The sequence below is a fragment of the Idiotropiscis lumnitzeri genome, chromosome 9, assembly GCF_059441095.1.
Source record: "Idiotropiscis lumnitzeri isolate Australia: NSW breed Sydney's pygmy pipehorse chromosome 9, RoL_Ilum_1.0, whole genome shotgun sequence".
NCBI lineage: Eukaryota > Metazoa > Chordata > Actinopteri > Syngnathiformes > Syngnathidae > Idiotropiscis > Idiotropiscis lumnitzeri.
The window spans coordinates 16546959-16573200 of NC_142399.1; the positions used below are offsets into that span (position 1 = coordinate 16546959).

The 26242-nt window shown below is 39.4% G+C and overlaps 3 protein-coding genes and 1 non-coding gene across 4 annotated transcripts in view; 3 read left to right on the plus strand and 1 right to left on the minus strand.

Moving 5' to 3' along the window:
- Positions 1-4405: 4405 nt before the first annotated feature.
- epcam (epithelial cell adhesion molecule) lies at positions 4406-8206 on the plus strand. Its single transcript, XM_088305484.1, has 9 exons — positions 4406-4636; positions 5424-5525; positions 5620-5881; positions 5970-6035; positions 6132-6198; positions 6286-6384; positions 6471-6668; positions 6745-6789; positions 6867-8206. Exons 1-9 carry the CDS (start codon positions 4576-4578, stop codon positions 6888-6890), a joined length of 924 nt encoding a protein of 307 aa, XP_088161610.1. The 5' UTR covers positions 4406-4575; the 3' UTR covers positions 6891-8206.
- A 2369-nt stretch (positions 8207-10575) lies between these two features.
- Positions 10576-13295, plus strand: LOC148330541 (epithelial cell adhesion molecule-like). The gene is made up of 9 exons (XM_088305525.1): positions 10576-10907; positions 11502-11603; positions 11698-11959; positions 12048-12113; positions 12210-12276; positions 12364-12462; positions 12549-12746; positions 12829-12873; positions 12961-13295. The coding sequence occupies exons 1-9, from the start codon at positions 10847-10849 to the stop codon at positions 12982-12984; spliced, it is 924 nt and encodes a 307-aa protein (XP_088161651.1). The 5' UTR covers positions 10576-10846; the 3' UTR covers positions 12985-13295.
- A 2828-nt stretch (positions 13296-16123) lies between these two features.
- The window catches only part of plekhh2 (pleckstrin homology domain containing, family H (with MyTH4 domain) member 2), a 29332-nt gene continuing 19213 nt past the window's right edge, over positions 16124-26242 (minus strand). Inside the window, exons 18-30 of the mRNA XM_088304637.1 lie at positions 26038-26146; positions 25464-25576; positions 24781-24960; positions 23478-23575; positions 22165-22342; positions 21164-21322; positions 20940-21037; positions 20160-20301; positions 19924-20060; positions 19285-19414; positions 17751-17837; positions 17262-17411; positions 16124-16992 (exon numbers count right to left, since the gene is read on the minus strand). Of these exons, the coding sequence (XP_088160763.1) occupies positions 16807-16992; positions 17262-17411; positions 17751-17837; positions 19285-19414; positions 19924-20060; positions 20160-20301; positions 20940-21037; positions 21164-21322; positions 22165-22342; positions 23478-23575; positions 24781-24960; positions 25464-25576; positions 26038-26146 (1767 nt within the window). The 3' untranslated portion in view covers positions 16124-16806. The remainder of the gene's footprint in view (positions 16993-17261; positions 17412-17750; positions 17838-19284; positions 19415-19923; positions 20061-20159; positions 20302-20939; positions 21038-21163; positions 21323-22164; positions 22343-23477; positions 23576-24780; positions 24961-25463; positions 25577-26037; positions 26147-26242) is intronic.
- On the plus strand, positions 24133-24226 carry trnai-uau (transfer RNA isoleucine (anticodon UAU)). Its single transcript has 2 exons — positions 24133-24170; positions 24191-24226. It is a non-coding gene; the product is annotated as a tRNA-Ile (tRNA).

The following is a 26242-nucleotide window of genomic DNA, read 5'->3' on the forward strand; positions in this document are numbered from 1 at the left end:
TTCTCACAACTGCGCACAAGTGCCACACTCCAGCAGTGTTTGTTTGCAAGGCCCAGTGGTAACTTGAACACGATGTTTTGTTCTGAGGCGTGCTAAAGATGTACAGCTAATATGCAATATTTGCAAAGTATGCAAATTATTTTTTAAGTAACTCAAACTGAGTTAATTGAGTTAAAATATTTAACTGAGTTAAAATATATATATATATATATATATATATATATATATATATATATATATATATATATATATATATGCGATATGCATGCGTGTCTAACTTGAAAGACCTGCTGTGCCAAGCAGTTAATCAGAGGAACTATATGAGTAAAAGGCCTATGTTGGTTCTGATTGAGTTACCATCTAGATGTCATGGTTCCCTTTAGGGCACGCCAGACTATTGTACGCGTTGAAGGACAAGGCGCAGGTTGGACAATGATAATATTTTAGCAGACTCCCATTACATAAATGCAGTCTATTCAAGATCACGTAGGACTTTACAGATGGATTGAAAATTACGCCTTTTTTAAAATTTGCATCAAACTAAACTACAAAACTGGTTTTGTCATCTAAATGTGACCTAGAAGTGTGGAAGTCTACACTTTTAAAGAAGACAACTTTTCAAAGTCACTTTACAAACAAACCATCCCAATAGTTTTTAAGTCTCAAATGTGACTTGTGCATTTTAAATATCTTAAAATATAATTGGAAATATTGTATTACCCTCATCCGTCATTTTTTATATTGCTTCAGCAAACAAGATTACAGTACAGACGTCAGGCGAACAGTAACCCTTTATTTTAGTTTTCGTTATTTCATTACTAAGTCACCCGTACTTTATTGTTACTAACCGTTAACTGAACCATGCTCATCTTTCATTACCAAATAAGGTAGGCTAAAAGTGCCATAATTTTTCACCTAATATATATATATATATATATATATATATATATATATATATACATACATATATATATGACACCGCGATTATTTTTTTTCAATCTGCTAGGGATAAATCAAAACCCATTTGCATCATTCTGCACTAAAATACAGTCAGAAATTGAATAAACACGTGCACTCATTTGTTCAATCAAAATCATACATCTGTTCTCCATCCATGTTGGCAAAAGGGAAGAAAGTATGTATTTGTTTAGAAATGCATGTTCTGAATATAGCGACAAAATTTGGTCAATATATAAATATTTTTTTTTTTTTTACAAATCATTGGCAAATATAATGTGTTGAAAGTGGATTTCTCTTTTTGATGATCGAAATTTAATGACTCAACCAACATGCAATCTCCTTAAAAGTGATGATTTTGGAGATGCGAGTATTCCGACAAACACAGCAATATGTGGAGTGAATATTTGCCGACCACAAAAAAAAAAAAAAAAAAAGAAATACAGCTGAAATGACAATTGATTTCCACTCACCCCATTCCCCTTCTCGTTGTGGTCTTGTTTGTGTGAATTCCCCTCGTTTAGATCACGAGCTGTCGTCTGGACAAACTTCACTTCAATCTTCAAGTGGCTCCTTCCGCTTCCACCTCCTCCTCCTCCTTAGTCTTGATTCATCCACCCTGGGGAATCGAGACAATAATGTGCACTGCCCCTGACATCTTAAACCTCTGGGAAGGGGAACACCCATATCCCCCTGGTTGTGTGTAAGCTTTCGCACAATACGTGCAACAGCTGTCCCCTGGGCCTTTGCTTGCCTTATTTGCTGCAGTCGAGCATGCGGGACATCAACATGATTTTCATTCACCTGCTCATCACGAGGGATTTGTATAGCCTTTAAATAGACAAGTTATTGTCACATTCTATTGACTGAGGTACCTCTTTACCTATTCGATTGAACCATGTAGCGTAAACACCAGAATGCTTTGTCAGAGAACCTTTGTATGGAGAGTCACGGTTGTCCATACTTCATGTCATTTAGAGATCATTGTACTTCAGGGATTGTTTAATGCAGTATATATTTGCTTGCTGTTTTTATTGGCATGCCACAACTTTGTATCAGGCCCTCATATTTTGTAATCTGTTGTTTCTTATGCAGGCTTGTATGTGTCTTTCCAACTCATTATCTAACATATTTAAAACGTGCGCTATTTCCAACATGAGATCCATCAGAGAATCAATAATGACAAGTTATTGAGGGCTGCGGCAGAGTGGGATAGGGCTAAAATATATTTTCAGATTTATTACCGTATGTATCGCGGTCCTACTATTTTGTGATATTTTTTTTTTTTTGTAGGGGTAGCAACTATTTTGTCTATTGCATATTTATTTTGGCTGTAATTTCACCATTGGCCACTGGGTGGTAGCACAGAGATTACTTTGAGAAAGTGTCAAATTTAAAGCCGAACAAAAATGAACATCTTTTGGTTCATTTATTGATGCTTTTTAAGGCTTTTTTTTCCGAAATATTCATCGTTGGGCATTATTATTGATGTATATTGACAGATAATAACTGAAGTTTATTAGTTTAGGGGAAAATAAACAGCACCACAGCCCAGTTTTTATTGAAAGTTCTTGAACGTCATCCACTGTTTAACTGCTTTTTAAGCCTAAAACAAATGACTGAATCTTAATTTTCTAATGTTTCGGGGTTATTGGTCTATGTATTGTCAGATGTTAAATCTGTCAGTTTAGAAACGGATTGTTTCCCTGCAAACACATAGACTGATTGATTAAATCTATAATATTGTCGTGTTTTCTATTTGTGTTTTTCTTCAATTTCTTGTTAATTTTAATGTCTGGTGCCACTATAGGTCTATCAAGTGACGAAGTGACACAAATGAAAACATGGAAAGTACCATTTTTGGCTGTACAGTTCTATAGCTATTGATGTAAGAACTTGTGAAATGATTTTGATTAGTGTTAATTAAACCATTGTAAACTGTCTCAATCCGCGTTTCAATTACACTTTTTAGGAGTGGTTACTGACTGAAACCAGAACCACAAAAATTAAAACACGACATGAAGTCAAAGTCTTTAGCTAATTTTCTTTATGTTGATGTGGTTGAAGCAGATTGCGTTTGTTCATTTATTTATTTATTTATTTATTTTTTAATCTTTGAAATGTCCATTACGTTTACCATCCATTATTCATCCATTTGCTGCTGGTTTCATCCTGGATTGTTGCCATTTCACTACAAAGACATGTGAACTAAATATTATTAAAATTGTTCACAGTTTCAGCTATCATTTGAATGGTAATCATCATGGTGTATGCTGTGAATAATATTTTCCAGGTAAATAGCCGATGAAACTTGAAGGTGTGACTCATCTGCGTCAACCGTGACTCACAACAGCTATGAAATGGTTTCTCAATTCTGGTTTCAGTCTTAAAACATCCTGACTCAAAATAATGGCTCAGGTTGTCCATTACGTCATCACGTGATGGTGTTGAATTTTAGAGTTTTTTAAAGGCGTTTAATATTCAACGTGAATTTGTCAAATATAACATTGTATCTTAACAATGATATACGTGATTTAAGCAAGTGTTTTTCTTGTAGTGTATTATGATGGAATAGTCTCTTCTTACTGCAAGGCTTAATATTATGGGGATAGGTTTGAAGAAGAGAAAATGAAACTTGAGAATAGTAGTTATCTCACTATTATTTAAGACGTGTCTTCTTCTGCTCCCTTTCATTCCATATCAGAGAACGTCTGTATTCATATTACAAGGCCTTTTATAAATGAATGAAAGACATGAGGGAAATTAAATAAAATGTCCCAATTCACATACTAAGACTTAGGTTATTCATGTTATAATCTTGTGTAAAGCAATTTTTGCCTTACACATCTCAGAATGCTGACCACATTTGATAAAATCGGCCACATCATTTGTTTAACAGATCATTCAATTCTTCCCCTGAAATAAAAGTATTAATAAACATAAATTCTTTTTGGTTCAGCTATTCGGTATTTTTGGCTTTTGGAAAAGCCTGAAAAAATGATTGGCTATTATTTTAGCTAGTGATCATTTGTGAGTGTGTTTGTGGAGTCGCACACTGTCAGCCACGCTTCCGTCAACCGCCACCAGAGTGAGAATGTGCGAGTGCATGAATAATGTATCAATTGTGAGCGTTTTGAGTGTCTGATGCATTATTATTATTTGTGTGAGTGCGTTTTAATGGGGCTCCTTTGCGTACATAGTAACTCACATGAAATGGCAAATACCAGTGTTTATTGAAGGTGAAAGTTGCATAAATAAATACAATAAAGGGGGGAAGCTTTGAAATGAAAGGAAAGGAAAAAAAGAGAAGAATCTCATTACCAAATATGGTCGCACCGGAAAAGGTGCGGACATTTTTTTCAGAACTCCGCCTCCCTCAACTCATATGCAAATTATTGTGACGTATCGCGACTCCCAGCGTTATAAATTGTCCTCATACCTGCTCATCCTTTTGTAGACAATCACAACTGATTGAGTCGACTCGGTTCATAGCTAACTTGAGATACACGCCTGCTTTGACACCTTGCGGAATAACAGGAAACTTTGTGTCTCAACTGAGTACAACGAACGGGTCAAAAGCAAACGAAGGAGAAGTTTCCAAAAACTAATTTTTATACAATGAAGATGTGGATTGCTCTTGCGCTTGCCGCCCTTGCGGTCGGAGCCTCAGCCCAAACTTGTAAGTAATTTATTTAACTTACATTTTACTGTGTTTTTTATTTTGCAAAAATTGTTCGTTTTGACAACCTTGGAACCAAAAAGTATGATAATCATGACTCCTGTGATGCTACCTTTACATGAGACCCTTGGAAAACTATCGTCTCACACCTGCTAGCATTCAAAGACAAGAAATCAGATTTTAGTCACAACCTTGTCTCAAACTGAAATTTTACTAAGACAGTGTAATTTGCTCTCTCTCTCTCTCTCTCTCTCTCTCTCTCTCTCTCTCTCGCCGGTGTTTACCCTGCCCTTTTTTTATTGCATTAGCATCATATAAAGTACTGTACTATACTGTATAACGTTCATGAGCTTCACCAGAACATGGCACTTGACCCTTTTTTTCCGAAGGGTGGGGTCTGACCAATCTCTGTACCATTCTGGCCTCCACCCTCCAGCCTTATTCATAAAAATTGTCGGCCCCGACCCCAATCCCAAAAAGGGGCTTCCGGCCGGACCGGAAGGCCAGACCGTTCCGTCCCCAGGACCGATTTCCCAGCTCTGCGCTTCACCCTTTTAAAAATGTCAATATCAAATCAAGAAGAAATTCATTTAAAAATACAAATTTGAGCAGAGCTCAGTTTAGAAATCGTTGTCAACCTCAGTTAAAGTAAAGTAGTAAATCACACACATTCTAGCATTAATCTTCCTTAATTTCCATCAAATTTGAGCTCTCTTTAGAAGTCGTTTCATCTCGCATAAATCTTTTTTTTTTCCGTCAATTGTAATTCTGGTGTTTTGCTCCCCAGGTTCATGTAACACTATGAAGTGGGCTACCTGTGATGGAAATCCTTGTGAATGTTACGTTATGGTTGGTGATCAGATGAAACAAACGCTTGACTGCTCTGCATGTAAGTAATAATCCAACTTTTACTTTAAGAACATGGTTTGTCTCCACCAATGAGTGGCCTACTTGACACATGCTCCCCCCCAATGCATCTCCAGTGATCCCCAAGTGCTTCTTGATGAAGGCTGAGATGTACAGAGCAAAAAAAGGCTTAGACACTCGTACCATAGGAGGAAAGCCCGACGAGACGGCTTTTGTGGACAATGACGGCATCTATGACCCAGAGTGTGAGAATGATGGCAAATTTAAGGCCAAGCAATGCAACAACACAGAGGAGTGCTGGTGCGTCAACAGTGCCGGAGTTCGACGAACAGACAAGGAAGACAAGAACCTGAAGTGTGAGAAGCTGGTGGAGACGTAGTAAGTTCTTTGGTCCTCATTTTGTGTTCGGTAGCACAACGGCAGCCTGTGATTTCTTTACACATTTCTAAAATGTTTTGTCTTCTAGCTGGGTCCGTCTTCAGCTGAAGCACAAGCCAGTGACAGGTCCTGTGGATGCTAATAAATTGAAAGTGTAAGTACAAGCAATATTGTGACATTTTGGAAAGCTCAGAGTTTTTGGGCATTGTATCTGAAAATATTTGCAGTAAAGAAGTCTTTCCCCTAACAGGGCGATTGCTGATGCTATCCACAAGCGCTATGACAACTTCAACAAGGACATGGTGAAAGAGATTGAGGTAAGTGGACTCCTGAGTGTGTATTTTACTTTAACATGCATTTCCGCCCCTGACGTTGTCATACTTATAATTGTTACCTCTGTGCAGTATGACCCTGATGCCCGCATGATTGTGGTGGATGTAAAGAAGCCAAAGGGAGAGCGCAAGAGCGATCTGACCAACATGGCCTACTACATGGAGAAAGATGTACTGCTATGCAACTTCTCACCATTTTCAACTTTTATTTGAGTTTTTATAGTTCACATGCTGACAGTCTCCTCTTCTTCTCACAGGTGAAAGTGCTGCCCCTCTTCAGGAACCAGGACAAATTTGAGCCCCTTGTGGGCACGCAGAAAATGGAGATGGAGAACATCTTGGTTTACTATGTGGATGAGGAGGCGCCAACATTCACCATGAAGCATCTTACCGGTGGAATCATTGCTGTCATCGTGGTGGTCGTGCTGGCTGTGGTGGCCGGCCTCCTACTCCTGGTGAGTTGAACAAATCCAAATCTATCATCTTTAAACATTAGTTTTTGACAATCTTTAATGTTTTCTGTCTGTTTAGTTCTTTTTCAAAAGACGTCAGAGTCAGAAGTACAACAAAGCTCAGGTGAGTAGACCACAGTGTTTCAGGTACTTTCCTATTCATATTTTAGGTTGACTTTTTTTTTTCCTTTTTGTGTGTAGCAAAGAGAGTTGGATCCCATGTAAATTCGTCGTCGCTGCAGGAGGCCAGAGTCATTGTTGGATGCACATACTTGCAGATACAACGTTCTCTAACGTCAAAATACAATGAAAGTTCACTGACGACCATGAGCTAGAACACTACACAATTGCGGATTTTCTTCTTTTTTATTTTTTTTTAACACAGAGCCACCCATCTCATATGATAAATAATGGAAAATGTAAATTCAGCAAAGTATGGTTGAGTAATTAATGCTTTGGCTGAAGCCAGTGGATAGCAGTGTGTTGGAGGCTTTCTGCATTGTATGCAAAAAGAAAAAGAATCAAGCTAGGTACAAAGGACATGAAGGCGCCAGAGTCCCTCGCCAACTTGTCCAAGCTCATCACCTTGATGAGGTAAGGGACAAACTCCTTCCAACAATGCAGTTTTTCCATTGGCTTGTTTAAGCCAGCCAAGCTGCTCACGAGCCCAAAGAGGCAGCCAGCAACTGCTAATGTAAACGAGCAGCAACCGCGAAAGCACAAGTTGTTGAGGACCAATTTGGTTTAGTGGATTACATCAACGACGACCTGGAGATCAAAGTAAATTTTACAAATTTATAAAAGCCTCAATGAGACCACGATGAAACAGAGAGACATGTCCGTTTCTGATACAAAGGACGGGTTCGGTCCAGATATCTGTGCTCCCAGTTTATGGAACATTTGAGTGCGCAAGACCTGCTTTTGCATCTCAAACTACGCGTTTAACTTGTTTTTGCTTTTAGTTAATATTGATAACCACCTTTTCTGCATGCACTGTCCTGCACCTGCAAAGTGACATGGCCTACAAGGTAGTTCCTATTTGTGCATATTATGTCCTCTTAATTTGACTGCTGAGCCATTATTTATTGCTGAGTTCCAATTAACATAGTTTTTTTTTTCTCACAAGTCTATAGTCCCCACACTCCCAGTATGCAATAAGTAACTAGCTAATGTAAAAAAGAAATAAAACAAAACAAAAAAAACATTGCAACCCATGTTATTAAAATAAGTATTCAAAGCAAATTGCCACCTCAAGAAATAAATCAACAAATTTATGGATTTTTGTTTTCTTTGCCAAGGTTTCTGTGAAGTGTTTTTTTCTTTTTTTGTCTTAACAACCCTAAATTAAACTTGAAGAAACCTGTTATAACCTGTGTGACGTTTTCACCGTTGTCCTTCTATATCATGCTTGGAAAAAAAAAGTGTCGTAGTAAATGCTGCATTTAAATATTAGACACTATTGCACTGTTTAAATTTCAAGTTAGATTGTACAGTTTCATACAAATGTGTTTTGTTTATTTTTAATAAAATGTTGAAAAGACTCAAGTTGAATATTAGTGTTTATTTAAAGGCATGTTAACATGACATACTGGAATGCAGTGTTGGGCAGTCAAGGCTTTCTCTGACGACCTAACATAATCAAGAAATTATGATCATATAGATAGATAAAAATTCAGATAGCTTGTGATGCCCCACAGATTTCATAGTACGTCTTCAGAATGAACCATAAGGGTGTCTGTGCGAATGGGCTCTTAGATCTGCTAAGAGCAACTTACTGACACGTCCACCTATGCTTAATGTACAATACATTATCATTTTCTTCTGCATAATAGTTTAAAGCAGTGTTTCTCAATTATTTTGTTATGCCCACCTTAGGAAAACAAAAACATTTTGCACCACCAACACAGACAATAATTTGTGTCATTTGTCTAGAAGATTGTTACAAGTTCAGCTCTTAATAACGTTGTATTCTCATTAACCTGAAAGAAAAAAAAAAAAACATGTAAACAACTTCCAAAAAGAATAACTTAAATAACTTAAAAGATTTGAATCACATCAAATTTCCATAAATTCATCCATCGATCCATATTCTGTACCGCTTCTCCTCACTAGGGTTGCGGGGGCTGCTGGAGCCTATCCCAGCTATCTTCGGGCAGTAGGCGGGGGACACCCTGAACTGGTTGCCAGCCAATTGCAGGGCACACATAGACGAACAACCATTCACACTCACACTCATACCAAGGGGCAATTTAGAGAGTTCAATCGGCCTGCCTTGCATGTTTTTGGAATGTGGGAGGAAACCGGAGTACCCGGAGGAAACCCACGCAGGCACGGGGAGAACATCCAAACTCCACACAGGAAGGCTGGACCCACGACCGATGATGCCTCACTGTATATATATATATATATATATATATATATATATATATAAACTATAATTATATAATTTCAAATATATCAATATATAATTTTCCAAAATGTTAGAATTTAGTCTAACCATTTAATCAGTTATTTTGATTAACATATCATCTTACTTCGTGAGACAATTTCGTTCATTCAAGAAAAGCGCATCGAGCAGCATCAGTGTAACTGGAAATTCTCAATACCACCTACATTTGAGTAAATGTAACTGACTCTTTTGAAAGTACATGCAAAGAACACAAATTAGTATTCAGTTCAAATGTGCAATGACCTGCACTAAAATGTGATCAACTTAAACTGAACCATGACTCAGGTTTTACTGAGGCTCAATCTGGCTCGGAACACTTCCGCTTATTTTCTCCTCCTTGTTTGAACTCCCTCATGCTTCCTACTCCTGTAATCCTGTGTAGCTGTTACCGCCAGCGCAGCCCTCCACCGTCATTGATGACAAGTGTGCCTCATTCATGAATGCATGCGCTAAAAAGGCATGCGGTACCAAGCAGAAACCAAAGGAAATAAAAGTAAAGGATGTATCCAAATTATTTGGTATCAAAAATATAATCACATTTCCCCGTCCTTGTTTGGTTACTGGGACAAACAATCAGCACTTCTTTTCTTAAGTAACATAAAAACCTTACCTCAATTTATTTGTCCTTTTCTTTATCCTTTAGGATTTCTTTTCTCAATTGTTTTTTGCATGCCCTGAGCAACAAGTTTGCTTCACACAGTTTAATGTTTTATATATTTTCAACAAGCTTACTTGTAGGGGGTTGACCATCACCCAACATGCATTACAGTGGCTTTTTCGAATTGTGCCATTGCAACGGTGCCAAACTCATTTTTGTGGACCGGCCACATCGTTGTTATGGTTTCGCTCAAAGGGCCCATATATGATCACCTTTAACGTTATCACTTACATACAACAAATGGATGGAAAGCCAGTTTTGTAATCAGAAGCCAGTACGTAACTGTTTGTTCATAATTTTTTCAATTTATTTTACAGGGGGAGGATTGGCAAAAAATTTATAGCAATATAGCATTTCTCAATGTTAAAAATGAAGAAAATGTACCCGGAACAGGAAGGTGACGCACATGATTTGCCCTTCGCCGGCCTCATAAAGTCAAGTCATGAGCCTGATTTGGCCCCTGGACCTTGTGTTTGACACCTGTGATGTAGACCAACCTCAGCCTCATGACGGATTTGGGGGAACAGGGGAAGTCTATGGCTGGCTGAAACATACTAACAACCGGCCAGTCAGAGCCTGATATTGGGGCACAACTCGTTAATGCTGGGGCACGTGCCCCATTAAAAACATTCTTTTGACTCCATACAAAGGAGCAGAAGCCTTGAAATGGAAAGAACTGAGAACTTCATTACACCGGAAAAGATGCGCGCGACTTCCACGCCCCCACATACCACGCCTCCTCCTCCACCTATGCAAATTATGTGACGTATCGAGACTCCCGCGTTATAAATTCTCTTCATACCTGCTTATCTTTCTGTTGACTGTCCAAACTGATTGAGTCGACTCGATTCAAAGTTACCTTGAGACACGCCTGTTGCTTTGAGTCAGCCTTTACCTTACTTTGTGCGTGTGTCCAAACAGGTTTGACGAGGACACACCTGTGGGTAGAACTGAACAGAACAGAACAGGACAGGAAGCTTTGTGTTTCAACTCCGTTTTTGACCTCTGTGGACGACGGACGGAGAAAACGAAGGAGGACTTTCAACAAACTTATTTTCCGCCATTAATTCGACCATGAAGATGTGGATTGTTCTTGTTCTCGCCGCCCTCGCGGTTGGAGCCTCGGCCCAGGACTGTAAGTCATTTATTCAACCTTTACTTCGCTTTCAACGTTTAACAAAATCGTCGCTTTGACAACGTTCTAACCAAAATAGCTTCAAGTAGCGCAACTATTTAAAAAAAACACTAATAGTCGACGTTAAAATGAATTTAAGGTTGTTTATATCGCGTTTTAAATACCTCACCCACCTGTTACTGTTTTAATCATCATTACTCATGTTAGACAAAATTTGCTCGTTTGAAAGTGTATTACGCGTTTCATACATGCTGGCAAAAGTTAGATTTTTAAAACGTAATGCGGATGTCAAGCGCGTTCAGTTTGGTTGCTGAGTGGGGGTGGGGAATTAGGCCTGCTCCCTCCGGACTTCTCTGTTTGGAGAAACCAACGCCCAAGACTTGATTCGCGGTTGGTTTTATTTGGCCAGCTTTATCTAAAATGCAGTATAGACTGTTCTGCATCTATCACATTTGCTATTTTAATAATCTCAATATCAAATCATGAAGTATTTAATTTGAATATATAAATCTGAGCTCTCTCTTTTAAAAGTCGTTATGTCTCACATTATTCATTTTTTTCTGTCAATTGTAATTCTGGTGTTTTGCTCCCCAGGTTCATGTAACACTATGAAGTGGGCCACCTGTGATGGAAATCCTTGCAAGTGTTACGTCATGGTTGGTGATCAGATGAAACAAACGCTTGACTGCTCTGCATGTAAGTAATAATTCAACTTTTACTTTAAGAACCTGGTTTGCCTCCACCAATGAGTGGCCTACTTGACACATGCTCCCCCCCAATGCATCTCCAGTGATCCCCAAGTGCTTCTTGATGAAGGCTGAGATGTACAGAGCAAAAAAAGGCTTAGACACTCGTACCATAGGAGGAAAGCCCGACGAGACGGCTTTTGTGGACAATGACGGCATCTATGACCCAGAGTGTGAGAATGATGGCAAATTTAAGGCCAAGCAATGCAACAACACAGAGGAGTGCTGGTGCGTCAACAGTGCCGGAGTTCGACGAACAGACAAGGGAGACAAGAACCTGAAGTGTGAGAAGCTGGTGGAGACGTAGTAAGTTCTTTGGTCCTCATTTTGTGTTCGGTAGCACAACGGCAGCCTGTGATTTCTTTACACATTTCTAAAATGTTTTGTCTTCTAGCTGGGTCCGTCTTCAGCTGAAGCACAAGCCAGTGACAGGTCCTGTGGATGCTAATAAATTGAAAGTGTAAGTACAAGCAATATTGTGACATTTTGGAAAGCTAAGAGATTTTGGGCATTGTATCTGAAAATATTTGCAGTAAAGAAGTCTTTCCCCTAACAGGGCGATTGCTGATGCTATCCACAAGCGCTATGACAACTTCAACAAGGACATGGTGAAAGAGATTGAGGTAAGTGGACTCCTGAGTGGGTATTTTACTTTAACATGCATTTCCGCCCCTGATGTTGTAATACTTATGAATGTTACCTCTGTGCAGTATGACCCTGATGCCCGCATGATTGTGGTGGATGTAAAGAAGCCAAAGGGAGAGCGCAAGAGCGATCTGACCAACATGGCCTACTACATGGAGAAAGATGTACTGCTATGCAACTGCTCACCATTTTCAACTTTTATTTTAGTTTTTGTAGTTCACATGCTGACAGTCTCCTCTTCTTCTCACAGGTGAAAGTGCTGCCCCTCTTCAGGAACCAGGACAAATTTGAGCCCCTTGTGGGCACGCAGAAAATGGAGATGGAGAACATCTTGGTTTACTATGTGGATGAGGAGGCGCCAACATTCACCATGAAGCATCTTACCGGTGGAATCATTGCTGTCATCGTGGTAGTCGTGCTGGCTGTGGTGGCCGGCCTCCTACTCCTGGTCGGTTGACGCAAATCCAAATCTTCATAAATTATCTTAAATATTAGTCATTGACAGTTTTTATTTTTTTTCCTTTTTGTAGTTCTTCTTCAGAAGGCGCCAGAGTCAGAAGTACAACAAGGCTCAGGTAAGAAGAATACAGTGTTTCAGAGACTTTAATTCTTCAAAATGTTTCACAATTTAATGTTGAATGTTTGTTTTCATTTTAATTTAGCAAAGAGAGATGGAGCCCATGTAAATACTAACTCGCTGCAGGAGGCCAGAATCATTGTTGGATGCCCATAATTGCAGTGTGCCATACAGCCTTCTGCAAGGAACAATCAACATGCTCGTTGTTGGCACAATTCATACTGCCTTCTATTTATAAGTTGTGTAAAGTTTTTATCACTCCCCCACCTCTATGCCATGCTTAAATAAATTTGCCCTAGTAAATGTGGCATTTGAATTTTGGACGCTGTTAAACAATTGAAATTCCATGTTAGAGTGTACAGTTTTCTTACAAGCGTGTGTGTTTTTGTTGGATTATTTTTAATAAAATATTTTAAAGACTGTTGTTGACGCTTTATTAGTTTGCTTAAAGGTATGTTAGGTTGACACTGGAATGATTCATAAGGCAATAAGCCACTTGAACTGCCATTCTATATAATATAAACAGTTGCTGTCAAATGTATTTCCGTTAAATGAAAAAAAAAACTTTTGCAGTGTCCATGAATGGATTGCAAGCTGTTTTGGCCATGTGTAGCTGTTTCAGTGGCTGTTTATTCCTTGCATAAATAATTGATTTGTAAGTATTTGTTTGCATGAACAGGAGTGTGCACTATATCAAATGTGTTGTGTGTTATTTTCGTGTTTAAAAACAAAAACAGGGTTTTAAGATGTGCCTGTGTAAACCTTAGAGATGACAAGGGTACTGCTTGTCATGTATTTAATTTTGATTAAGTTGCCGCTTAATGGTGGTTGGTCACCAATTCTCCATCCTAAAAAAGGTAGCATTGTTCTGGCCAAATCCTACACGATTGGTACTCAGCTGGCATGCTTACTATTTATTGTTAGCTCAGAGTGTGAGAGTGTTGAATATGAGAGCAGCCTGCTGGGTGACAACGCTTGGGGTAGGGAGGTTTGTACTGTGCACTTGTTTGTCTCTCTTAAGCCCTTCAGAATTGCGCTCAACCTGACAGTCAGGTTTTGCTTTGCTTGTAGAAACAAACACTGTATTCATGCAACGAGTGACACAAGAACAACTCTTGTTTAAAAGGACTTCTCACGGAAAAGACAAAATGGCGGAAGTGGCAAAGGAAATAGACAATCCATAAACGAAAATGGCTGTGAACCTGTCCGTTATTTGGGATGCCTGTCGCAACTTGTTTTCATACTTGTTTATGAGCATCATGTCTGTGTAATTTCTGTCAAGTCATTGGCAGATGCGGACAGATGTTTGACATCATGATAAAAATAATATGCAGCACAGACTCAAGTACAAGTGTGTGAATGGTTTTGATGCTTTGCGCCCGACTGGCTGATGACCAGTCCAGGGTTTTCTCTCCTCTGACCTTTGGTCAACTAGGAGGGTTACAGCTCGCTCCTGACCCAAATAAAAACAGAGGAGAGTGAAAATGGATGAATAATAACAGAAGGGTTTTTAAAATACACTGAGACCGGTGACTATGTACCCAAAAGCTAATTTTAATCACAATACACTAAAGAGAAAAAAATGACTGCAAAGATAATGTTTTTGGAATTGCAAATTTTTTTTATGCCATCTACTGTCAAGGTTTCATGAAATAAAATTCACTCACATCTAATGCAATGGCCATCTCATTCATAATCAAACAGGAAATCCTAGTAAAAAGCAACCTTATGTCGATCTTAATTTATTTGAGGAAACCATTTTCTTTGCAGTTGCTTTGCTTTTGTGTGACATCTAATAGTCTACTTTCATCCAATGCAGATTTGCAAGCTAATCAAAATGACCAATTCACAGATGGCCAACACCAATTTGCATCCTGCGATCAATTTCTCCTTTCTTCAAATCGTGTTTGAAAAGCACAATGACATTACACCTTTACAATTCCAAGCACTTTTTTTTTAATTTAGGTTTGTACCTAAAATGGTACATTGTACCATGAATGGTGCCTTGGCCACCTCAGGCTACCATGTAGCTTAGCAATTATGATTGCGGATTGTGTTTTGATTGATATGGGAGTAACAGAGGTTATTGTGCATATTTATTCTTATGTATTTCCATATACAATAGTCACACAATAAGCACACGGGGCAGTACTATCATTGTTTGCACTTGCCTCACCCAATTTTTGACTTCCCCCTTTGCCCTCCCTCTTTTGATCACCATGGCAACCTAGAACAAAAGCACGTCTCAAACGAGTTCAGACAGGTCGGGTATCATATGTCCTCCCCCTGCCTTGTGTGAAAGAGTGCTGGAATGAGGGAGTGGCACTTGTAGTCAGGTGGCGGTTGAAGGTATCAACACGTCACTCCAATTTGGCAGCAGACGTCATTTTGTGGGGAGGAGCATTGTGAGATTCGGAGTGGGCGGTGTCTCTGAACCATGACAAGGGTTTGAGCAATCATTCAATATTCTGACACCCAGTTTTAAGGTTCATGTACCAGTGCACTCTTTGTCTTCACTCTGAGGCCAACTTCGGCATTTTAGTTGGGAAGCACGAGTCCAGTGAGGCAAGATTATACTTGACAATTGGTCTTCCATCGGTGCCATTACATAATTCCACTAGTTGACATCAAGTGTCTCACTGAAAGTGCGAGTTGCATCCAGATGTTAACTAGTACACAGTGTTGCCTAACTAATAGCGTGAAGCTATCCTACTTATATAACAACATTGCTCTACTAGTGAGCACAAAGACCGTACAAGCACATGGACAATGGATATCAAATAAATGCCTAGATTTGGCATTGAAAATAAAACATCCCTGCAGGCATGGAGATAATGATCGAGCACAAGGTTGGAATTTTATACATCTGCAGTTTTATTTGTCATTTTTTTCATGTATGCGTGTTTCAAAAATGATTGAAATAAAATGCATTCTGAAAAAAGAGCATCGATGGAAACATCTTATTAAAGTACCATTACATTAAATGACTTTCATTTCCAGTTTTTATATTAACATGATGTGTGCGGTAAAGCCCCACGGAACATCATTCTGCAGCTTTAAGAAGTTTGTATCGGTGTCAGTTTCCTTTCTGTATTGGTTATTCAGTAACTATAGGGCACATTGCCGGCTGGTTTGTTACTCTTTTACAATTCGTCTGCTTGACCAGGTCATCATATGTACAGATTCATTTCCCTTACTGTTCTGTTCCTCAGACAGAATATTAGGTACACCTGCACAATCGATGATACAAGTTTTAGGCGGGAGGGAGAATATTAGAAATATCTCGGTAGAGTGCAGTGAAGATCGCAGCAATAGTATACTTTAAACATTGTGTTGTGTTATTAAATTAATGACTCAAGTAGTGTCAACCAAACAGTGATATGATTTTATAGAAACAATTTTGTCCTCCCCCAGTACGATTAGCTTCTGCAGATGTCGCTCATATTATTCTCCCAGCAATTTTCATTTCTTGATACTTGTCATCCATTTATACTTTCATAATCTTTCATTATTTCTTACATCGCATAACCTACATGACAGAAAAGTACGTCAGTCTCTGGGCACTGTGCTCGACAAAAATGATGCAAATAAGTACACTTTATGCCATTTTAGTTGTTTAAAAAGTCCCCCTCTCCTCCAGACCACAGTGTTTGGACATAAAAATGCACCGGACAGCAGAGATGAATGATATTGAGAACATTAGCTTAGTCAATCAGTAAACCGTGTTGACTCTTCCACCAGGACACTCAACGGCAACACTCATAAGGAAAATGCTTCAGATTGGTTTGCACCTTTGAACCTATAAAAGCCAGCGGAATCCCTTTCAAGTGGTACGTCAACTCCCAAACGTGCGAAAAGCTTGTGTGCTCCCTGCAGAGGGCCTCGATAGAGACTTGAACCTTTCTTATAAACCCACAGCAGGACTGTGTTGTCATAACAACGTGGGGGCCTTACTGGGACGACCCAGCACTGGTGGAGACTTGCTCCTCAGCTCCTTGCTCTTTAGGCTGATTGGCTGGGCCACCATGAGAGCAGGGGCGGAGAGGTGATGCGCCGCAGCCTTCTGCTGATGCGCGCTGTTGATGTAGCTGGAGATGAGGAGAGTGATCTCTCTGATCTGTTGATGAAACACACCAGTCAATATATCCGTCCAATAGAAAAATGGATGGAAACGAATAAGCCCGATAGCGTTATTTTAAAGAGAAATGTCCTAGATACACACACACATACACACGCACACACGTTACCAACATTTAAGTGCAGTGCTAATGTTAATTAAGGCCTTGTTTTTAGATTCATGTATTCAGTGGATTTTAAGACTTTTCTAGTATTTTTAGGAACCCTCCTCCCACTAAAGCAGAGAATAATGCACATTTCTCCACGAACCTTTGACACGTCCATAGCAAATGTATAGTTCTCTGAGGGTTTATCTTTGGTCGCGCCGGTACTGTTGTTCTGTGCCACCACAAGCATAAAATCTTGCTTGCAGCCCCCAAATGTCATGACATTTTTGTAGGGGTGAGACAGCAGTGGTTTCTGAAAAAGCAGAAATAAGCATCTATTTAATGAATCATGATTGCGGCTATGATGCTCTTGATGAACGTTGTTCTAGCCAAATGACGCTAACTAGCACTAACAAAGACAAAAACAATTAAGACTTGACAACAACTTGCAGATTTCCCCATTGTGGGACTAATAAAAGACATCTTATCTTAAGTTAATTATTCTTGGTGCCAATCATCGTCTCCTGTTCTGTAATAAAAGAACTTAAAATAAGTGTTAGCTTTTTGTGTACTTTTACTTTGATTAACACGATAGTAAAGTAGTGTCAGTACTGAGTAAAATATACAGGTGGGTGACCAGAGAGAAACTCACTATAGAGTTGTGCTCGAGAACGCTAATACCATCTTCGTGGACCGCCAGCCAAACACGTGTTGCTTGGTCCGGAGAGGGAGGGATGGACTGAAAACACAAATTCAAATCAGAAATTCATTTATCTCACTGTACACCGTTATCTTTTAATCTTTTGCAGTGGAAAATACATTTGAATACACCCCAAAAAAATCTGGTAGCCTATACATGTACGGAGCAGTTATAATGAAATGCAGTTGTCATTCATTCGTATTATTAATCTTTCTCCACTACAAGATTGCAGTTTACGTTTCATATTAATTGCAAGTATAGCTTTAAATGAATGCAGACAGATGTGAAATTATTTAAAGTCTCACAAAAAATGTCCTTTTGTCTGTAAATAAGGTGACATTTCACAACCACTGTTACAAGTTGATGACATATCAAGACAAATTGCCTTTTTATTTCTTGACCAGTCCAAACTGTCAACCAAAGTTTCTTCCCGTCCAGATTTGTTTACATTTTGTCAGAACAAGCACCTCTTCTAAATTTAAGACGAGACTTGCTCTGTGTAGTTGAAGTGACACAATTCCGATTTTCTGCTTTCAAGCGACTCAATTCAGATATACATCAGAGCAGTGTAAGAGAAACAACAGCATGGAATTGAATATCCTCAGAGCAAAATCAGGCCCAGCCAATGATGGTGCCGTGGTACACTTGTATGCAGGCAGCGTGGGATTGGTTCCCACTCACTGACGGTGTCTGTGTGTGCCCTGCAACTGGCTGGCGACCAGTTCAGGGTGTAGTGTGCCTTTTGCCTGTAGTCAGCCGGGATAGGCTCCAGCACTCACCAATGTAATTAAAATTAAAGTAAGCAAAGGGTCGAAAGGTCAAAAACGGAAGTCGAGGAAGCCATTAACGCCACCACGAGGGCCAAATTCAAAGTCAAAGCACACTATGGCTATTGCATTGGAATCAGTGACTCAATATATTATTTGTTAAGCTTTATTTTGAAGTTAGCCATTGCGGAGGCGACATGTTCGTTGAGTTGTTTGTAGGTTTGTTGACATGTCTGTCTCGATTTGAGGACTCACTATAGTGATTGCGGACTAATCATGTTGCCTGAATGTGATCGCGTATATTTTTTTTTTTTTTCACCAGCCATTCAGGGGATCGCGCCAGTCTCAAACCCTAGTGCTTAATCCGTAAGGATCACGGGTCAAAGATGATCCCATGTACCACTAGTCCATCTGAGATAGATATAACGGAGACAAGACTTCTAAATAATAATATTCTTTAGCCTCAAATAAAAAACAAACTATAAGAAGGGCAAGTTTTTTTTTCTTTCATCCGTGCGACCCAAAGTGGCCCCAGGTTGGGGAGCACTCGTCTAAATCATGTTATTTGTATGTCCGTTAACTATGTATTATTGTTTATGTCAGCATTAACATAACCACTTGTGGCGTTTGTGCTTCTGCACAAATTGGTTGTTTCACATGTGTGCTGAATCTTACCTCATCATATAAAAATAATTTTGAGCACTATGAAAAACACTCACCTCAGCTTCAAATAGTTTGGCACCAAAGAAAGGCCACTTCTTGGCAACAGTCAGGTAAATCCTGACACACTCTGATGAACTTCGACCCCTGAGGGAGGACCAGCGAGCAGAGAGACGCTGGAGCAATTGCCTGAAAGCAAAAAAAAATAAATAGAATAAAAAATGTATATCATCAATAATGTCTTGAAGACATCCAAAATGTAAAATGTGGTGTGGAGCATCAGGAGGCTGTGTCACAACTTTTGGAATCATGCACTGTGTTTAGAACTAATCTTCCAACAAATGAGTCACCTTTTTGGCAAACTTAGCATGTCCAAAAACTGCATCATGATAAAGGTGTAACTAAAATAGGCGGGGCGAATGTGACCCTCCCAAAAATTACCCAGTATTTTAGAAAGTTTTGAAAAATAAAATAAAATAAAATAAAAGAAGATGCGATGCCAGTTTCACAGATCCAAACAAAATTGGTGGACTATCATAACAGGATACAAAAAATAAATAAATAAATAAACAATTCAAGGGCCCATGCCTCAAACAGGGTTCACTATGAAAAAGCGGATACGAGGGTTCATTCATTGTTACTTTGGTTTTATTTCTTTTGCAGTTAAAAATTCTTCTTCCGTAAGTGTATTTTGCTACCTAAGTTGTTCCTCGGATGTGGTCCGACGGTAGTGTTTGGGGTAGAACCTGTCCAGGACCTGTTTCAAGGTTTGGTTGGACTTAGTTTGAACTGGTCCGGGACTCGAGAAGGGCCGTTCAAAATCTCCAAACTCAACCTAATGGGTAAATGAAAACAGGCAATGAAAATTCAAGAAACATTTTGAAAGGGCAAAACAAGGAATAGAGAGGTAAGAAACACTTAAGAACGTTCAGACCTGGGCCAGTAAGGCGGCCATTTCCAGAGCCAGTTCCTTGTTGACAGGAAAGTGTCCTGCTACAATGGCCTCGTTGATTTGGTAGGACAACAACAACCTTTCCCTCTCTGACTCCCCCCTCGCCTGGCTGGAAAAGTAAAGCCTGGAAGGGTGAAGATGGTTGTATTTGTATAAATCTTTTTAGATTTGAATGGTCTAATGCAATTGTGGCGCTACATTACACAGGTGAAAACATTGGGCCACCGAGACACTAAACCTGCAGGGAGTAAAAGTGGAAGGAATTAAAGATTTAGTCTTCTCTCTGCAGCTTCCACTCTCGTAAAAATAATCTCCACAAGAATTTATGAATAAGCCTGAGCATAATTTCTGTTAATTCATCCAAAAGAGCATTTGTGAGCTCAGGTGTCACTAAAAAGGCTTTTTTTTTTTTTGATGAATGGATTGATGGTGTAGTTCATCCTCAAGGTTTTTCATCCCCAAACTCATCCAACCATGCCTTAATTGGACTCTATGAAATTGGAAGCATAAAATTGTCTAAAATGCAGAAGCATTAAGCATTCAAGAGTAGGACTACCGAGATGTTCCAGGACACTGCGATTGATTAGATAATATTATTAGTTGTGAGTGTTGCTATGACGTTCCCCAAACTTTTAAATTGACCTATAATACAGATTGTTAAGCTCAAGTATATACCACTCTACCTTCTGTACTGTGTATTAAACACTAATGTGACAATAAAATAATACTTTCAAAATAATGCCTTTATTTTTTTTGGCATACCTGTTCTTGTAAGTGAGTCGGACTGTTCTGGTGTTTTCTGACTTGCCAGTGTGCTGCTCTTTGGATGCTTGCTCCCATTTGGATATTATATCACAAATCTGACAACGACATGTAGAAGTTAAGAAATGCAAAGGAAGAACACGCAACTTCCACACACATCAGACACAATTTCTAATGCAAAATATCCACTAAACAAACAGAAACTTTGATGATTGGAAAATCACCTTGATGCTCCCTTGATGCAAGCAGTGTTCCAGCTCTCGTCCAGTTGGGTCATCAGTGTACAGACTGAAACCCGACAGCCCTGTTTTCCTCATGCCCGTGTCCTGGTTGAGACGACACTGGAACTCATCCACTGTGGTCGACGCATCAAAGCTTACCACCTGTGAATAGGCCATTACTTGGAGCAAAATTACATTTATAGCATTAAGTCCGGTGATTAAAAAAAAAAATCCGCAAACTTAAATCCTCTGATGTCGCATGCATTGCAACACACACACACATAAAATTCTTCCTCATGAAGGCATGCATATAAGTGTGTTATGCCAGAATGAGAGTGGAAAAATGGTGTTGTGACTCTTAACAGTGACAACGACCATCTCCCCAAAATCTAGTTGACAAAATGCATTGCCACCTCCATATTAACAACACTGAATTGACATGGACTGGTGTAAATATCGACTTGTGTTGAATTAAAACTCACATTGGTGAATTTTATCCTCAAAATGCGCACGATGAATGTCCCAAACTGTTGCTAAGGCCAACACACAAAAACCTATATGTTCATTAAGTCTTCGAGTCACCAAAATCTTGCGTGATCCATTAATGCCGGTCAATATATCCTGTCAACCAGCTAATTTGAACAAATAATGGTGGCTAACAATAATACATATCAAGCAGTCAACAGCATCAATATGAGTACATTGCTCATTTTGGAATGTACATTATTTCAAAGTGAACACCAATACCAACTACTGACCTGCCAAAAAGTACTTTAAATCCAAACAGAGGAGGCAGTACTGTGCAGTGACTATATAAACAGACTGTTTGATATGTGTCAACTACATCTAACTTGAGGGAACATCGAAAGTGCATGCATGAACTAACTGCAATCTTTACTCTGCAGCCTCTCACTTCATACTTGCATGACACCATTGTTGCATTTCAAATATTTTGTTCTCGTCACTCTGTCGTCCTCATCGTATTTTGTCATCATTATTGTTACCTGGTAGGTGTTATTGGGGAAGTGCACAGGCACACTGAAGGGCAGGGAGTGGTGGTAGGGATTCCTTAGCAGGATGGAAAGGATCTCCATGCGGGATGGTCTGGCCTGCCTCTCACCCTTCTGCTGGGTGCGCTCCATTGAACGTTGGCAGTAGATGGCATATTTACCCACTTCAGTCCTGGGGACAGAATTAGAGGCATTGGTAATTTAATGGGCATACAGTGTGTTTACAAACACTAGCATAATGGAATGGTATCACAAATAAGAGTAAAACGTGAGCATTTTTATCATATTGTTGAAATATTAGCCAATTGACAGTTTCAGTCAAAAATGTTCATTTCTGTCTTTGTTGCCAGAATGGTAGATTATTTTTTACAGCTCTTGAATTAGATCTAATTTCGATGCTAGCATTTCCAAAACTATTTAACTAATTACAAACACCCAACATTAAGATCAGTGCCCGACCGATTAATCGGCTGGACAATTTATTTGGTTGATATTGGCGCTTTTAAAATCAGCCCATTTTTTGGTAATTTTTTCCTTCTTTTAACGCATGAATAGATTCCAACACAAGACAAAGATAATGACATTAAATAAAAAACAAGTTAAAACAGTCAAATGTTCCGTCTGATATTCATATCTTTGTTTTTATAAGTGTTAAGGGAACCAAAATGTTTTTTATTTAATCAATCATCCCAAAAAAATCCGGTCAGGCTCTAATCAAGATATACTATTATACAATTTATATGATCAAGTTATATGATTTGAAAATGTAAAATATGCTGATGATAAAAATTCAAGTCCTAATTTAGTGAACACTCAATTGCAAGAAGTGGGATCAAATTATAATCTGTTTAGTACTGGAACAAAATCTGCAAACAAATGATATTAAAATATATTCAGATAAACCAGCATGACAAGTATTTAATTTTAATGTTATTTGTATGTAGTCTACTCACACTGGAACAAGATGAAATTTAAACAAATATTTGAACCCAAAACAGCTACAAAGTGGTGCAAACAAGAATGATGTGCATGGTCAGTAGTACAATATTGTATTACAGTATTGTGTGATATTTGATGACTCTTCCAAAAAGCACCCACAATGACAGTAAATTCATCAATGGGATCTTTTTTATTCTTGCACAAACCTACCATTAAGCCACGTCTACAGTAATGCCGAATTGTACTGGGAAAATGTGTATTGAGACGAAATCAGGAAAGGCTATGTAAGAATTTAGAAGGCAAATATGAGGTGAAGTTGCAAGTACTATACTGCCATTCCATGTCCGGTTGAATCAGCTCAATCATACCTGGAATCCCCATGTCGTTTGAGATGAACTTGGAGCAACCAGAGGAAAGGATGCTGAGGCAGAAACAGTCCAACACACAAGGCTAAAAACTGCCAACCCTGAAGAGAGACAAATGGCATTATGAAAAATAATTGCATCAAGACAGCACCACAGGTAACGAGGAACACAAGCTCAGCCTCATTTGATGTGATGTAGCTTGGTATGAGGCAAGAAACAATTGACTCCCCAAAACTCAGCAGACTAGCTCTTTCTATGCCCCCACCCAATTTTTCGCAGGTGGGCAATAGGCAAGATAGCAAAAGCAACACAAAATGGACATAGGGGCAAGGAGAAGGGACCCCGAATGCATTGTTGGTAATTAGAGGCAGAGTGAAGACCAGCAATAATTACACATGAGAACACTTAGCATCTATGAAAAAAGTTCAATTGTATTTTGACAATTGCTAACCGGCTTCCGCCTTTATGACCTTGCGACCCCACTTCATGTGCACTAGCAGTGCCGGTGGGGATAAAACCTTTTCTGAAGCTTTTGCTTTGAATAGGGGGCAGTCTACACCTGGAATCAAACCACAAGAGCTGACACACCACATAGTGGACGAACTCAGGCGCAGTATTCTATTGCAATGATTAATTTATTATTGGAGATATGCAGCAAGCTCCAGTGGCGCAAGCGGTTAGCGTATGGTACTTATATGACAGTATACTATCAAGCAATGCCAAGGTTGTGAGTTCGAGCCTCACCTGGAGCAAGCTTTTAGTGCGATAGGTTACTGCAAGGGTGTCTGGGTTCCTACTTCAATTTTGGCCAGCAGAAGAGCGTGGGTGGCCACAACATCACCAGCACACGTGGTTGTGATGTTCTTTAAGCAGACACCGATACTCTGAACTGCTCCAAGAGTGTTAAAAAAAGCCCCCACCTGCAGTGTTAGCCACTGATTTTGTGTTTATAACTGTCGTGTGTTAAAAACAAAAGTCAAATGCGGTGAAGGTGCTTTGATGTCATGACAATAATAGAAGGAGCCAATTTGGTCAGTTGAAGACTTTATACTGTATTGTTATGGATGTAAAGTGAGAATGGTTGTTTGCCTCTATGCACCCTGCAACTTCCTGGTGACACAATGTCAGTTGGGAGAAGCTCCTGTAGACCTGCCACTCGATTGAGGATAAGCAGTATAGAAAGAGATGGATGCCAACAGTGCCCCCTTGTGGTGACTTGGCAGCATCATGATCACGTGAATCGAGCTAGCCCAAGAGTCGCTTCATGATTAAGCTACTGTTGCCACCATGTGGTGAGCATGCACACCTGCAGGGGGCCCGGGTGGCCTTGCGGCTGCCTCCTTCTGGCCTGCTTGATGAGCTGGCAGAAGAACTCGTTTTGAAGCTCAGGATGGGTCAGGCACACCTGTAGGGCGCTCTGAGCCAGGGAGACGTGATAGTCGATGGCAGGGGCATCAATGGCCACGTTGATGAACAGCTGACATGTCTGAGAAGAAAAATGAGAGGCACTTAGTATATGTATGACAAAGAGCACAAAAGCAAGGATTAAGTTCTTTATTTAATAAAGTGATTAATTGATTGGGTGATTAATTAACGTATTCCGGAAAACACAGGAGGGTCTCAGAACCTGTGGTGAGAGGCCAGGGCCTATCAGAAACTATTCTCTTGATTTGATCGTAGGTTTTTTCCCGCAATTCTTCCAGGAGTGTATATGGATGTTAGATTGTTTATTTATTTATTTGTTTTTGTCCAATCAGATTTTAGCTTTTATGTGCTGACGAGATTGACATAATCAAAATCAGTAATGCTCAGATCATTGAACTTTTTTTTTTAAAAACGTGCCGTGGTCAGAATGAAAAAAAAGCCAAAAGTAATTAATTGTTCCACCAGTGCGAGTAAGCTTTGGTGCCTTTGAGCAAGGCACCAAAGCACAGAGATTCTGTAAAAGCAACATAATTTAGCAACGCAAGAACATGCATACTTCCAAACCTTAAAGAGTTTGACCGCTTCTGTTTGCAGGGCCTGTGAAGGTAGCGTGGTGAGGGGGGACAATAAAGCCTCCTTACTGAAACATAATGTTGGATTTCTCCAAATCTGAGAGTCTGTAAGTAAAACAGTTATAACGTTTAAAGAAAACAAATAAAACATTATGAATGCTGCAAGATATTAGAAAACTACACTCATTCAAATAGAGTACTTGGAAAATCATTAATTCTACACACACACACACAAATGGAGTCAGAAAACACATGACTCTAGTTCGGACTGCAAGCAAAAACAGTTTTTTTGGGGGGGGCGATCAAATAAAAGCTCCTCTATGTAATTTGCAAGTAATCGGACTAGCTTTTTCCATACAACAGCACTGAATTGACCTGTTTGCATAGGTTGCCATGGTAACAACAGCTATCGGTACATATTCTCAACTTGCATTTCATGTGATGGTTGTAGTTCAGACTCCATAAAACCAGAACAGATAGATACATTATGGAGATGATGACCCCCCCCCTCCAAAAAAAAACTGATCTGGGTCTGGCCGTCTGAACAAGGTTTTACACACGCTTACTTGGATCGCCATCCACTTGAAAGAGTTTCCCCACCAGTTTTTCAAACTCAGTTCCGACTATTCCCATCATGTTTCCTGCTGCGACACACAGGTGGTAAAGCCACGAATCCTAAACACGAGCATGACTTTTGTAAGCTATTAGAACTCCAAACATATGACTGTGTAGAGCTTTTTCTCTTGTAAGTGTAGTGTGGAATCAAGTGAC

Excerpts from the sequence above, each read along its gene's own strand:
- epcam (XM_088305484.1), top strand. The coding sequence starts at position 4,576 with ATGAAGATGTGGATTGCTCTTGCGCTTGCCGCCCTTGCGGTCGGAGCC. Across the intron at positions 6,036-6,131 it reads GATGCTAATAAATTGAAAGT|GGCGATTGCTGATGCTATCC; the intron begins GTAAGTACAAGC and ends TTCCCCTAACAG. Across the intron at positions 6,199-6,285 it reads ACATGGTGAAAGAGATTGAG|TATGACCCTGATGCCCGCAT; the intron begins GTAAGTGGACTC and ends ACCTCTGTGCAG.
- LOC148330541 (XM_088305525.1), top strand. The coding sequence starts at position 10,847 with ATGAAGATGTGGATTGTTCTTGTTCTCGCCGCCCTCGCGGTTGGAGCC. Across the intron at positions 10,908-11,501 it reads TGGAGCCTCGGCCCAGGACT|GTTCATGTAACACTATGAAG; the intron begins GTAAGTCATTTA and ends TTTGCTCCCCAG. Across the intron at positions 12,114-12,209 it reads GATGCTAATAAATTGAAAGT|GGCGATTGCTGATGCTATCC; the intron begins GTAAGTACAAGC and ends TTCCCCTAACAG.